Source organism: Neophocaena asiaeorientalis, unplaced genomic scaffold (assembly GCF_003031525.2).
Source record: "Neophocaena asiaeorientalis asiaeorientalis breed wild unplaced genomic scaffold, Neophocaena_asiaeorientalis_V1.1 scaffold601, whole genome shotgun sequence".
Classification (NCBI taxonomy): domain Eukaryota; kingdom Metazoa; phylum Chordata; class Mammalia; order Artiodactyla; family Phocoenidae; genus Neophocaena; species Neophocaena asiaeorientalis.
In genome coordinates, this window is record NW_020174793.1 from 416,686 (window position 1) to 432,500 (window position 15,815).

At 37.3% G+C, this 15,815-nt stretch overlaps 1 protein-coding gene across 1 annotated transcript in view; it reads right to left on the reverse strand.

The window, feature by feature from the left end:
* Positions 1-15,815, reverse strand: part of YAP1 (Yes1 associated transcriptional regulator) — a 104,483-nt gene that overhangs the window by 31,145 nt on the left and 57,523 nt on the right. Inside the window, exon 4 of the mRNA XM_024760358.1 lies at positions 3,544-3,657. Within this exon, the coding sequence (XP_024616126.1) occupies positions 3,544-3,657 (114 nt within the window). The remainder of the gene's footprint in view (positions 1-3,543; positions 3,658-15,815) is intronic.

Consider the following 15,815-nt stretch of genomic DNA (forward strand, 5'->3'; position numbering starts at 1 on the left):
ATTATTGATGCAAAACATTTAACTTTGATAAGAAAGATGTGAATAACTTTTGGCTTTTGACTTAATAGCAAGTTTTGGGAAACTCTGAAACCAAGGACCAAATCAACACCTAGGTTTTAATTAGCTGTGACATTTCCATGCACAGAATTTCTATGTACAGAATTGTTGATAGTAATTATAAAGGATATTCTGAATTCGCCAACTAGGTTGTTTATTACCTTCTTTAAGTCTCAAAAGATACACCTTTTAATCCAAATCTCTAGTTCCAGTTATTTTATTTACACCCAACGTGTTTTTAATCCCAGTGGTCCCATCAGCACTTATTTCCAGAAACACAGATTCTAACACTACTTATTATGTCCTTTTATATAAACAGGGACAACAACATTACATAAAAGATCAGTTCATTGACCATTAGTATTCTGGAATAGAGTTTTCATTCTGAAAAACAGGAATTATAATTTTTGTGTATGTTTTCATTAGGGCTTTTACTGGAAAATATTCAAATGGCTATTATTATATAAAACAGTAAATAATTTTACAACATACAAGAAAATATTTAAACCTGAGACTCTTCATGTTTGCAAGTATAAAATCTCTAGGAAAAAGAGTGTTAATAAGAAATAATTTAATGACCTGCATAATACTCAAGCATCAACTTTCTTTAATACAGTGTGAAAACATTCCTAATATGATTCCTTAAAAACAAACAAAAGCCCTCCTTTTTTCGAAGTCAGTAAATATCAGCTAATTCTTATTGGCACTGGATGTCACTTCATGATTTGTTACAAATTACTAATCAATGCTGTAAAATAATATGTCAATGATATATAGTTTTTAGGGAGAGTCAAGATAAGGGTATGGGATTAAGAGATACAAACTACTATGTATAAAACAAATAAACAACAAGAATACATTGTACAGCACAGGGAAATAGTCATTATCATATAATAACTTTAAATGGAGTATAAGCTTTAAAAATGTTGAATCACTGCTATACACCTGAAACTAATATTGTAAGTCAACGTAAAATAAAAACTTCAATAAAAATTTTTAAAAGATACATAGTTTTTAAATGTTAAATAAAAAATCAGATAAAAAGAAACAATGCATAACTAATTATTTAATTTCCTGAATTTATGTTACATGGATAATTTATTAACTTCATGTGGGATGTTAATTATTCTAAATATAATTATTCTAAAGCATCTGATAAAGAACAGAAATATAAAAGAGGCTGGTGTTTGAAGGAGGTGAGTGATAAAGTCAAGCTTATCAGATGTAAGGTGTATCTTCTACTCTAAAATGTCAAAAGACATAGGTCAACTTGACTTAAGGTAAAAAATGGTAATTACTTTCATATAGATTTGGGGAATATAGGAAAACAAATTTCACAACCATGAAAGCAATAACCTATCATTTGTTGGTGTCTGCATGGTTCAAAGGGTCAGAAAGGGGATAGTCTATATTTTTTTGGCAGATAAAACGCAATCCACCATAGAACTTCAGATTTCAAGGAAAACTCCTTCAAATTCAGCAGCTAACAGCTTGTCTCTATTTGCTGTCACTCTGGATCACAGAAACCCACACTTTTTTTTTTCCCTTTCCTGCTCCCCTTCAGTTACACTTGAGCTCTCTGACTGAAAAGGTCTGGAACAGATTAAAAGTCGGGCCACAAAATAAAAAGCTTTGGCATGTTGTCAAGCCTGTCTGGAATACACATCCACAGTGGGCCCAAAAAGGGAAACTAAACGCAGTAAGAGTATTTTATGAAAACTTTTCTTGGCATAGCTAACTATGCTGTGTGTACATACGTGGTGAAGGTGGGAGGGAGATTATCATTATTTTTTTTTGGTACTTTCTCCCATTTAAAAAAAAAGACCAAGCTGTGTGTGTAATTAATGAATCTACTTAAGCTCACAGCCAAGTTGTTTTATTTCACTTTTTATTAACTGAAAATACTTAGAAAAAAAAAAAAGCTTTGTTCCAATTGCTGATTTCTACAGTTAGCTAAGGGTTAATCATCATTTTTCATAATCTCGTGTAGAGGGAAAAAAATCCCACAGTACCATTTTTTAAAATTTCCAAAACATGGACAAGCAGAATTCATTTCATTAAAGATGATTTAAGGAAACATGTCTGTTATCGTTCTAGTCCATACAAATGGCAACATTTATTAAATTCTCTACCTTACTTGGTTTCCTGTTTCAACCACAAGGGCTTATTCAAGCATTAAATAGAATCTGAAGTTGCAAATTATTAACATGCCACATTACTTTTTTAACACTCAAATAGGTCTTGAAACTCAAAAGGCTAGCATTTAAGCCAAACCGGATACCTGTCAAAATGACAGTCTCTGCCCTGATCCCACCTTTGACTTGACTTGAATAGGGGATTCAATCAGTTCATAAAGCTGGCCAATCACTAAGCTTGGGGCAAACCCAAATGTTGGGGGTTTAAAAAGGTATACATATAGATATAGGAGAACTGCTCAGAACGTTCCTGACGGGGAAGTTATTTTACCCAACCAGCTCTGGGTAGAGTTTTTCTTTCTCTTTTTCCCCCAGGACTGTGTTTTGATGGCATTCACAGAGTTAATTCCTCTTTCCCATAAGGGCCCCACAGTTGTTGTTAGGTCAACCCCTGTAAAGCTTCAAAGGTTCCAAGTTCCCTCAGTCTGACCTACTCAGTGATCTGCACATTGTTTTCATTTAGCTGCATCCAGTCCAAGACGAAAGCTTTAAAACCACAATGATCTGCTCCTTTTTAAATACATTTTTCCATGGCTTTGGAAAAATGTCTCAGAAACCCAACCGAAGAAACTGAAAACAGTGAAAAAATATGTGTAAAAAGGCCCTAAAAAAATGTATACTATTATCAAAATATGCACATTTGGGAGGCGAAAATTTCTTTGTGCAAATGGTGATTTTTGTCATTTGATTTGGAGGGAAATATGGCTTATTTTAGGTTTGTTTCCTAAATGAAAAACAAAGGAAAAACCCCCTTTACTTAAAAAGGGGGGGGGGGCAGAAGCGAAGAGAAGGAAAAAAAGGCTTTCATTGGTCCATCTCTAGGGTGACGGGGTACCCACCCCCCCCCAGGATAGAAAACATTATAATACCCAGGCACAGGATGGTACTCATTGCTCTCTTAAGTTAAGCATAAGCAGACACCACGTTACTGACAAAAGTTGATATCCCAGGTTTTAGATGAAGCGACAGACTGATTATTTCTGTAGCTAGAAAGATCATTTTAAACACGATCACTGTGTTTCCCCAAAATGTGAAAGGAACAGTGAGTCTGGTTAGTAAACCACCACAACATTCCTCCAACCCCATCCCAAGAAGTCCAAGCTAAAAGGCCGATTTAGACCTGAATTTCTCAAGTTTAAAGTGAAAGGTATAAAAACATTACTTGGATAGGTTGGATGGGCAGTCACTTTTTAAAATTATGAAGCAGTGCAATTTAATTTACCTTCCCAAATTCACATACCAAAAAACAGTCATCAAAAATATCTAAAAAGATTTTGAGATGAACCTTTACCAAAACGAGGGTCAAGCCTGGGGTCTAGCCAAGAGGTGGTCTTGTTCTTATGGTTTATATAGTATATTTCTCCATCCTGAGTCATGGCTTGTTCCCATCCATCAGGAAGAGGACCTATAAATACAGAAAAAAAATCACGGTTGGTTTTTAATTTGGTGCATCTAAAAAAAAAAAAAAAAAAGTGGGAGGTGTGCTAATTTAAAAAGAAAACACATTCTGACATAAAACAACTCATTAATGCAGAATTAACAATGTGCTCAGAGAAGAAAGGTAAACCTGTATACTTGATTCTTCTCCACTAAAAGGAAATTACCCAATAATAAAATCTACACCCCCAAAGACACAGATGTAAAAAAGGTCAGATTTTTAGAAAATGCTCTGGAAGTCATGACCCAAATAACTGTTATTAGTGTTAATATAAGACATGGAGTGCTGCAGCTCAGGGACCATTCCCCCAATCCAGTCAGTTTTGGGACAGTACCTTCCTAGAGACCCCAAAAGGTTCTTTAATAAGGAATATATGCAAGTGTTCTCAGAGTACCTACAGTATCATAAACATTCTGCTTAATATAAAGCACAGTTTAGCTAAGACTGCCAAGTACCATTTATTTCCATTATTTATGTGACTGACTCACACCAAGAAAACTATAATAGAGAAAACATGGTTCAAAAAAGCTTATTCTTAAGCAGCCTGGAAGTTGCTAGGAGGTGGGGATTGTGGCTAGAAGTTTAAGTTTGTCAGAGACTTGGGAAGGGGGCAGAGTAAACACCACAACTGCCGGAAGGCAAAGTTCTCAGGAAGAAAAAGAGAAAAGGTACAAATTTCAAAGCTACAGAGTGAGGAAGTACTACCTGGGAGATAGGGCTAAAGAATATAGAAAGTATAAGAAGATTATTCTATCTTTATGAGGGTAGGGAGGCGAGACAGTTGCTTTTAAGAGGTAATAGCAATGAAAAGAGAGGCCCAGTATAAACCACTAAATTCAGGCATATTTCCTCCTTGTCTCTCCCACTCCCCGGCTTCCACTTCCTACTCCCACCAGGAATCAGAAAAGGCAAAGGTAAATTGGGAGAGTCTGAGCAAATGCCTAAAATTTTCCATCTGTGGACCAACACGAATTGACTGCTTACTGTGTGCCAGTCCCTGTGCTAAGTATATTAGGTACATTAACTCATTTAATCCTTACAATGACCAAGGACATAAGCAGTAGTACTATCTCCATTCTAATGGGGAAACTGAGGCACAGAGTGGTTTAGTCGGTACATCACAAAGCTAGTGTCAGAGATGATAAACTTAGCAGCCTAATTCCTGAGACATTTTTCTCATAACAACACTTCTTTTTATTCACGTCCCACATCCAAGATCAGAGACTAAGTATGTTTCCTGTGCAAAAATGGAACAAGTTCCTTCTTTCTATACTGGCAGTCCAACACAGCCTTAAGAGTAATGCTGAAAGAGTAACTTTGGTTAAACAGACCACTCACACAGGCCCATGGGACCCAAGGCCCTAATTCTAGGCCAGTTTCATTTGTATTAGGAACAGGCCAATTTGCTCCTATAGTATTATCAAAGATCTACTTTGATGGGGTCAAAATCCTGTTAGGGAATGCAGGCATGTGGAACTGGAGTGTTCTGTACTCCTAGACAGGCCACAGGGGGAAGACCCTTCTCCAGTCCTGAATATGGAACTCTGCACACAATGCTAACCATGTCCAGAGTTGAACTTTGCTGCAGAAATACTGTGTTTACTAAAAAGTGAATGGGAAGCAGATCTGTTTAACACATGTAAATCAAACAAACCACTTTTCTCAGCAGCCTTCAGTGTCACTTTGGGTTCTATTTCCCCACTAGGAAGACAGAACCTCCAGAACTGAATATTAAGGGTTTGTTACTGACTTTAATTGCGAAGATGGCTCAATTGTAAAATGCTTCTGAAAAACAAGTAATTAAAATTCTAACTTCCTAAGATATCATGATGATGAACAAGTCAACAGAAGTCACTGGATGCCTTTGGAAGCATCAACCCAATGGCCCTAACAGACCTCATTATAGCCTCCAAACCTGCCTCCTGAGTAAATGGATTCCCTACTGTTTTTTTTTTTTAAACAATATCACTCTCTACCTTTGTTGTCTGAGTTAGAACCAAGAACAGTATCTTGGATACAAATCAACTTTCCCTTTCTGCTCCACCCACTCCATGCTGTAGACTCCACTTAACACTCTGACCGATCTGTTGCAGCCCGTCTCTAAGAATTCAACCATCAATAATTTTCAGCTCTTTTTCTTAACCACTACAGATCTTTGTTCCTTGGTGTCTGACTTCTTGTTTCCCCTCCTCATTCCAGTGTCTCTTAACAAACAGCCACCAGGGTTTTCTTCTTAAAATACTACCCAATCAACATTTATATGTTACTCACTGATTTTAAAAACGTTTCCCTTGCTCTCTACCATCAAAAGGAAAATGCCAGCTGGACTCATTTCTTAATAAGTCTTCCTCACACACCCAACCCTCACTCTACTTCCCCAAGTTTTCACAAAATCATGCCATCTCCTTGTATGTACTATTCGTGCTATCACAGACAGCCTTCTGCCCCATCTCTTATAAACTCTTATTCACCTTAAAAGAGAAAGCTCAGATGTCATCCCTTTGACTCAGTCTTCCCTGATTACCCCACATAAAATCACTAACTTCCTCTTCTACTCTGTATTAATGTTTTAACAGATAGAGCTGTATTTATTTGCTTACATGTCTGCCTTCCTGACAATGACCAGGCCACTTATCTTTTAACTTGTGTCCAGTATCTGAGTAATTGCTCACTAGATATTTAATGGAAGAATGAACATCCTGCCTTCTAATACTTTGAACTTTCTATAAACAAGCTTAAAATCATATAGTACATATATGGGGTTGGCCAAGAAGTTCGTTTGGGTTTTCCCGTAAGATGTATACGGAAGATAAATATCACAAATATATCAAAAACTTCAAATTGTCTATGCATTCACACACTGACATGAGCCACAAACATTCCTTCACAGCGACTGTACTCATTAGCCTATCACAGAACCAGATTTTGTCATAAACTATAAAACTTTTAATACAAAATCGCATTTATATATTTATAATTCATATACATGCCCTATCTGTGATTTTAAAAAATAAAAGCTACACACTGTACAGACACTCTTAACTCATAGCTGTAGGCAACATTTTTGGATGGAATTTCTCCCCCAATAAAATCAACGGCATATTTTATGTACATGAAAGCTAAACTGCATAAAGACAGTTCAGTTCCCCAGATATGCATCTCCTTTTAGGGCAGGTTTATAAATTTTAAAAGGTGGGCTTCCCTGGTGGCTCAGTGGTTAAGAATCTGCCTGCCAATGCAGGGGACAGGGGTTAGAGCCCTGGCCTGGGAAGATACCACGTGCTGTGGAGCAACTAAGCCTGTGGGCCACAACTACTGAGCCTGTGCTCTAGAACCCGCAAGCCAAAACTACTGAGCCTATGTGCCACAACTACTGAAGCCCATGTACCTAGAGCCTGTGCTCCGCAACAAGAGAAGCTACCGCGATGAGAAGCCCATGCACCACAACAAAGAGTAGCCCCGCTCACCACAACTAGAGAAAGCCCACGCACAGCAACGAAGACACAACGCAGCCAAAATAAATAAATAAATAAATAAATAAATAAAAAGGCAAGACAAATGTACACCTCAGAATCACTTTCTTAGCTACAAGAGTTGTCATGTAATTTCTGTGAAGTTTCTGATACATGCATGTATGTAATACTGGTAATGAAGGCAGTAAAGCAATATATACTTTTAATGTCGTGGCCTAATAAAGGCTTCATTGTTATTCCAATCTGATTCTTGATATAGTGATTCATAACTTCTCTAAAAATTAAAATTTCAATGGGACCCTGCGTTAAAGAGACTCTAAATAGATTTCTTAAAATATTTCCCTGAAATATCCTTTACATAAGACAAATTTCACTAACATTAGATTAAGTAAAAAGGGAAAAAAAAGAATTAAATATGGCACAAGATGTTATGGAAAAACCCAAAACAACTTTTTTTCACTTAATAAGCTTATAAGCAGAATATGTGAATGACATTATTAATGCAGTGTTTTTTGCACCTTAAACCTTTTGTTCATAAGTGTATTTCACTTTTACAGTTCATCTGAATTTAAAAAATGTTTAAGATTTGTAGAAATGCATAATGGAAAAGTGAAAATTTCTTGTAATCTATTCCCTGGGGGAAAAACTGAACAACTTTAGTTTTGTGATATGTTCTGGATTTTTTTCTTGTGCACAGTTTGTGACACACACGCATAACCACTGATGTCATGCTCTACCTGAACCATACTTGCTGTATTCACTTAATATATATTATAGACATCTTTTCTTAACACAACACATAAGTCTCTCTCATTCTTTTTAATGGCTTCACAGATCTTACTGCACAGATATATTAGAATTCATTTATCCCTTTTCCCAGTGTTACATATCAGAGTTCTTTGTAAATTTTTTTGCTGTTATAAATAATAGTGCAACGCACAACCTCTGGGGGGCAGCAATGGCAGCAACACCTCTACCACTAACTAGCTCCATTAGTACCATCACACACCATGTTCTTAGCCATATCATACAGATGAAGCACAGTTACATTCAGACAGATCACTTGCCCAAGGTAAACAATAAAGTAAACTTCCCTAAGGTAAAGATTTAAACCCAGGCAGTCTGACTTCAGAGCTTCTGCTTTTAAACCATACAACACACTGCTTCCCAAAGATATAAATACATTCCCCAAAACTTATGCAGGTGTTTCCATACATTTAAATTTGCAAACAATCAAAAACAAAGCTCTAACTAATTTTAGACATGAGGATATAAAGGAGAGACAAGCCCGGTATACAAATAAAGAGCGTAGTGATTTCTGCCTATTTTCTCACCATATTCCTAATTAAAGAATTAAATAATGTACATATGAAATAGAATACTTACTATATAATTAATTTTATAAGCACTCAAATTGATACCAAATAATACATACTAAACACAAAAGAATGCTTTTATATTCACTTATGTTGTTCATTTAACATTGGATAAAAATTTAATGTTGTGTGTAAAGAGACTGTCTAAAATAGGATGTCCGCTTTATAAAAAAAAGAAAGCTACTACTGATAAAGGCAAAGGAGTAGAGGAGGAAAGATTACCTTTAAACAGCTTTGCACCAGAATCGAATTCTTAGTAATAGAAAAAAGAAAACTGAAAAGAAACAAATCTTCAATCTTAAATGTGAACTAAATAAACAACAATCGATCTGGGCTTTATTCACCCACAAAAAGAATTTTCAGTTAAATGCTCTCTCTTTAGAGGGAATTTGGTGACCTGATAATGCAAGGTTTCTATGTTATTATGGTTAAACTAAGCTAACTGCCGAATAACCATAAGAAGGCGAGAAAGCAAGAGTGATATATTTTCTGAATCATCAAGCTGCACAGGCTACTGAAAGTTTGATGCAAGCATCTGTTTGGGCTAGAGTTGGAATGGAGTAAGGTCAGTAAGTCTAAGGGGAAATCTAGGCTTCTCACAAAACTAGATTTATAATAAGAGGAGACTACAGGGACAGATCAAAATAAATGTAGAATACCTTTGAGTTCAATTTACATCTTGATTTTAGTGTCATAAATATTCTAACTTCTCCAAGAAGGAGTATATAAAATGAAGCAAACAGAAGTAGCAATATTTTATTTACTTAAGATAAATACAAGCTAAGCCCCACCCCTAGAATTTCTGACTCAGTAGGTTTGGGGCTGGGCCTGAAAATTCCCAGATGATGCTGATGCTGCTGGTCCAAGGAACATACTTTTGACAAACACTGACCTAAAAATAACTACTTAGAATTCTTTGGCTGGTATAGAACTGTTTCTTGAATTTATGTAACTTGTATAAAACTATAATTATTCACTGTTAGGCATCATGGGCAGTTCAGAGGCCAAACTATCAAGCACTGCATGTCTGAGAATGGCACACAGCCACATCTGCTAGAATAAGATGAGGCAAATGGCTCAACATCTATCAGGATAAATAAAGTCATAAGAAGGGCGATGCTTCTTTTTTTAAAAAACTGAAATGGCTCTAGCAACTATCATGGAGAAGTAGACCAAAATACATTATCTTGTTTGTCCTCTAATGACCAGATAGAAATGAAGAGTAGGACTCTGGAGGCGAGTAAACTGATGTGATCCATGGGAACTACTACTCGTAACTTAGCTTTAAACCATTTTTAGCTGAGAACTCTTCACTTTCTCAATTCAAATGAAGAGTCATCTCTCTGTGCTGGCAAAATATTTTCTTTATTATCTAATGCCATAAAACTTATCACACAGTATTATTTGTTTATATGCATTTTCTTCCAGGCTAGACTGTGAAATACCTAACACAGGAGTGTATATTTTGCATTTTTCTATTTTACTGTCGAGTAGGATGCCTACTACTCAGCAAGGGCAGGAATTTAGATGTTGGCTGACATTAATGTAATCAAAACAAAATTCAATTAAAATTCTTTATTTATGCTTGTAAGACAAAAATATCCTGTTTCATCCTCTCCACGTAAGTTCAATTTCTCCATTATTTGGTATCACTTAAATTGAAGGCACAGGGATATAGCAAATTCTTTTATTCAGTTAAGTATTTATTGAGTCCCTACTATATTCAGGCTCTAATCTAGACCCCTGGACATACAGAGATAAGCAAAACAGTTCCTGTTTCATGGAATTTATGTTCTAGCCAGGAAGACAGGCAGATATGTATAGTACAATGCTGGCTAACAATAAGTGCAGTGAAAAAAAACCAAAAAACAAGAGTGCAAAAAAAACAACAACAAAAAACAAACCAGCATGAGTGCAAAACCAAAACCAAAACAAACAAAACAACAAAAACAAAAACCTGGAAATGATGTTTTTAAAATGTGGACTAAGAAGGGCCAAACTGAGAAAGTGACCTTAAAGCTGAGACTCGAACACAATGCAAGCCAGCGTGTGGTGATGTGGGGCATGAGCATTCCAGTCGGGGAAACAGCGAGGAGGCCGGTATGAAGGGGGTAGAATAAGCAAGGAATGAGGTATGGTGATTCACTTTGTTTTTATGATCCAGACTTGATCAGAAAACCTCTCAGCATTTTAACCAGTAAATAGTTGAATGGGTTATACCTAAAGGGGACCACCACTACTAAAGGATAATAACAATGTCTCCAAACTCATGGACAACCTCTAAACATGTGAGAGTGGGCAATAAACATTTTCATCCCAGATTATGCTTACATACACTAGAGGTAGGCCCTTTGACATGGGAAAGATATGGGAGTTTTCCAAGGCTGGGCTATCATGCCTAACCACCACATCAAAGTCTTTTGGAAAAAGGAGGAGATAAAAAATAAGCCCTGGATCAAGAAGGTAAACAGAAAGAGGTCATCATTTTAATAAGATGTAAAGAGGGTGAGAAATTTGAATTAGGACAAGCAAGAGAGAGTGGTAGGCTATAATTAAAGTAATTCATAAATTAGAATTACTTACCCTTGGGGGAAATAAATTTTTATGTAGGATTTACTACTACTGGTTGAATGATAACTACTATAACAAATACTAACTTCCTGCAATGTTTTGAAAACAAATAAAATACTCTATGTCATAATACTGAAGGTGACTCAACATCAACTTCCTGCTCTTGCCTAAGGACCTTCTTGCGTTAGTAATGACTAACAAACCATTTGCAATGTCTAATCAAGCCAGAAAGTCTTGATTATGCCACAAGATGAACAACCTCTCCCTCTCACCTGCCCCACAATTCAGGAATAAAGATGTCACCCAGGACACTGAAAGTTTACTAAACACACCCCTATCATGGTTCAAAGTACAGGGCTATCAAGAAGTAGTTTCCTTAGAATGTAAGAGGAGTAGCTGGAGAAGTAGATGCAATACACCTTTCAAAGGAATCTAACTTTGAAGAATTTGTTTTGAAATTCTGGTCTCTTACACTTATGATGAATCACAAACTGTATTATTATACGTAAGGCATTGTTCTAAGTTTTTTTGCAAGCAAATTAACTCATTTAACAGTCCCATGGCATAGGTCCTATTATTATTCCCACTTTACAGATGAGGAAACTATTGCCTCAGATCACTTAGCCCAGACTAGTAACTGGCAGAGCCTGGATTCAAACCCAGATAGTTCTAGCTCTCCAGAACTCATGCTCTTAAGTACTACACTGCAAATACGACAAACATTAATGAAAAGTAGTGTTTTTTTAAAGTTCTTTTCCTAGAACTTTCATGAAATCCCATTGCTTCAGTCATATTCATATAGATGGCTCCTACATCTTTAATGCTTCTCACAAGGTCAACACTAGTCTTTCTTCTCCACCAACTGGACACCAACACTTCACAAAACATGTCCTCATATTTTGAGTTGACGTTACTTTAAAATTCAATTGCCCCTGTTCCTCAAATCAAACTTTACTGTAGACTTTCGTATTTCCATGACTAAACTTTAGCAGTAGCCTACCAATTGGTTTTTTCTATTTTTTTTTTTTTTGCGGTACGCGGGCCTCTCACTGTTGTGGCCTCTCCCGTTGCGGAGCACAGGCTCCGGACGCGCAGGCTCAGCGGCCATGGCTCACGGGCCCAGCCGCTCCGCGGCATGTGGGATCTTCCCGGACCGGGGCACGAACCCGTGTCCCCTGCATCGGCAGGAGGACTCTCAACCACTGTGCCACCAGGGAAGCCCTACCCATTGGTTTTAATCAACTGCAACATTAAACATTATATGTACCTTAAGAGCATCTTGCCTCACACCTTCTCTGGGGAAGTAGCTCTATGACTCAGGGCTCCCTAAAGCCCACAGGAAAAATTCTCAAATCTTAATTGGTTATTCAAGGTCCTTTGTTGTCACGCATTACGTAGCACAGTGCACAGGTTCTGAAAGCATCACCACTACCATTCATACCTCTCCTCATCCAGTCTTCTTTCAGTCCTTCAAACTCTTCCTCCTCTCCTCTCTCCAGGACCACCCTGCAGGCACCTTTCTCCCTGCCCTCCTTGCTTAGCTAACGCCTTACTCGTCCCTCCCCAATGTGAATGCCCCTTCCTCAAGAGGGCTTTGCTTACATATACAGTAGTTTCCTCCACTATTGCACCAGGTGCTCTCTCTTTGGTAAGATGATCCTATCACATTAGTAATTTAGTAATCCATTCAAAGTTAGTCCTCCTGCTGCATGGCCTGTCTTTCCAGTACTTAGCAGGGTCATGCACTTTTCACCTCCACATATATCCCCAATGCACACACCCCAGCCTGTCTCCTCCCAGCCGCCACTATTTTTACCCACTGAAATTCCACTCCATTTTCATGCTGTATCTTTGCAAAGCTTTTCTCAATTCCTATCCCACTAGTAAGAGTCTTCCCCACCTGTGAACTGAAATTGCACTTGTTTTTGATTTCTTGGATGCTCACTGAAGATTGTCTTGCATTTGTTCTTTTACACTGAGTTTAATTCAGAATTTATCATTCTGCCCTAAAATACAGAAAAAGAGTTTTCCTTTTTTTTTTTTTTGAGTGGGTATGTTCAATTTTGCAAGGTTGCTCAGGACAAGGATGGCATCATTCATCAGAAACTACCACCAGGTTAGACTGTGATTCTTTGATCTTGCAGATGTGTGGTTTTTAAAGTATTTGAGAATGAAAATATATGCACCCCTGACTCTTCTGCAGTTTTGCTTCCAAGGGAGTCTTTCATAACCATTAACATCTGAAATTCGTATGCTTGACCTCATTAAGTCCTAAACAATCCTTAACAAAATTCTGTCCACACTACTAAAATTTTGGAAAAGGTTGTCGTGTATAATAAACACTATAATATCACTGTCACTAACTTTTTTGTGGCTTTAATAAGCAAAACACGGGACAAGCGTGTATAAATGCATTTGTTGAAGAAAAAGCAGTTTATAAAATCAAGGTTTGGTTAAAAAAAAATGATTTCTCTTCTGGCTTCCAAAGTAACTGTTTTATTCTCAGGGTGAAAACTGATTTAAAGTGTGCAGCTCTAAGTTATGAGCTCAGGTTTTGTCATTTTTGTGTACTGACCTAGAGGCTGGAAACTAAAAAGATTATAAATATACTGATGAAAATCTGCTTCAGGCAAATAAATGCAAGAGTGGTAGCCAAGCCATTTCTTTTTTTTCCCCCTCGAGTTCAGGTGTTCTCCTATTGTCATAAGTAGCTAGAAGATTCTTCTGCCCAACTACTAGAACATACTGATGAGCCCAAACCCCCTGTAAATCACAATGCAGTGTAAGATGAAACTCTGGCCCATACATCTGCAGGCTTAGATTGGAATTCTGGCAATGTTACTTATCTGTATTCTACTCACTGGCATATACTGTGTCCCCAAGCACTATGCTCATGTCCTGTTTTAGCAGATGCCTCACTGAACTCTACTCATTTGCCTACATCCTGACATTTCTCCCCATCAAGCTCTAAGTCTTGAAGGAATCACCTTGATTTTTTTTGCTCTTTATATCCGTAGAGCTTAGCACTACCACCAAATACAACCGAAGTTTGTTGAGCTGAAATGATTAAGAACTTATCTGTGAAAAGAAGGATTGATTGATCTTGGTCAAGTCAGTCTCTCCGATCCTTAGTTTGTGCTTTTATAGATGATAGACTTTTTTTATAAGTTGGTAACATTTTGCAGCATTTTTTTTTTTTTTTTGCAGCACATGGGCCTCTCACTGTTGTGGCCTCTCCCGTTGCGGAGCACAGGCTCCGGACGCGCAGGCTCAGCAGCCATGGCTCACGGGCCTAGCCGCTCCGTGGCACGTGGGATCTTCTCAGACCGGGGCACGAACCCATGTCCCCTGCATCGGCAGGCGGACTCTCAACCACTGTGCCACCAGGGAAGCCCCTGCAGCACTTTTATATTAAATGAGCTCTCATATGAAATGGTGGAGTCATCCATTTGTATTAGGCACTTAGTAAAGGTCTTTTCCCAACTGAAAATAGAAATATTAATAAAATAAAACAAGGAATAACAAAGTGGATCTTTAATAACATTTCTATGGTTTTAAGTTCACCATTCTAGAGTCTTCTATCTGTGTAGTCCATGAACCAGCATTATAGCACCTCCTGCAAATCTGTTAGAAATGCAGAATTTTACATCTCACCCCTGACCTATGGAATCGGAATCTGCATTGAAAAAAAATCCCCAGGCGATTCCTTTACAAATTGAGAACCACTGATTTAAAATACGGAAAACTAACAATGCTTACTTTAAAACTCTTTTATAGAACTACCTACCACTAACCCAAATTTTACCAGTATAGCAAAAGTACCATTTGATGTGTTACTTGGTTAAAAAAACAAAAACCAATCATCTTTGATGCATTATAAATGAAATTAAACTCTAGAGACAGCATACTTTAAAGAAAACTGTGAAAGGTTTAGATTCAGACAGACCTGGTTTCAAATCCTGAATCCAATATTTAATTATTAGCCTTCTAACCTTCGGCAAGTTACTAATCTGCTTGATGCTCACTTTCTTTATCCAGAAAATGGAGACAAAGACCTTCTCAATTAATTGTTGAAAGGATTAAAGGAGAAAGTGCTTGACAAAGGGAAGGGCTTAGAGTAGGTACTTATAAAAAAAAAGTCGTTCCCTACTCTTTCCTGGAAGTTTTGCCATTTTGTTCTAACAATATATTTAACTTATGAAAACTTGTGTATAATATTGAGATAGGTTTATGAGAAAATAAACCTGGATCTCAAAGAGGAAATGACTGAATAACAACAATAGGGAACCCATAGAAGGTTTTCCCTTAGATAGTAGAAGAACCCTAGAGAGGAGTCATTTTTAATGGGCTCCCAAATTTTTCAGGATAAAGCTCAAACTTCTTAGTTGATCACACAAAGGCCTTCTTTAGATGTCTTTAGTCTCATCTCCCCATCATTCCATCACTACTTATATGGTGCTGGGGGGTGTCAGGCTCAGTAATCTCTCACATAATGCTACCTTTATCTTCCCTTTTCTTCCGTAAACTTAACTCCCACTCATCTACTAAAACTCAGGTTCTAAATTCAACCACTTCTCACCACTTCCCTTCCACCACCTTGGTTCACTGTTTCCCCTGAGTTATTGCAATTGCCCCCTAACTAATCTCCGTACTTTTAAAAAACTTACTCAGATCGTATCACTCCTCTGTTCAAAACCTACAAGTC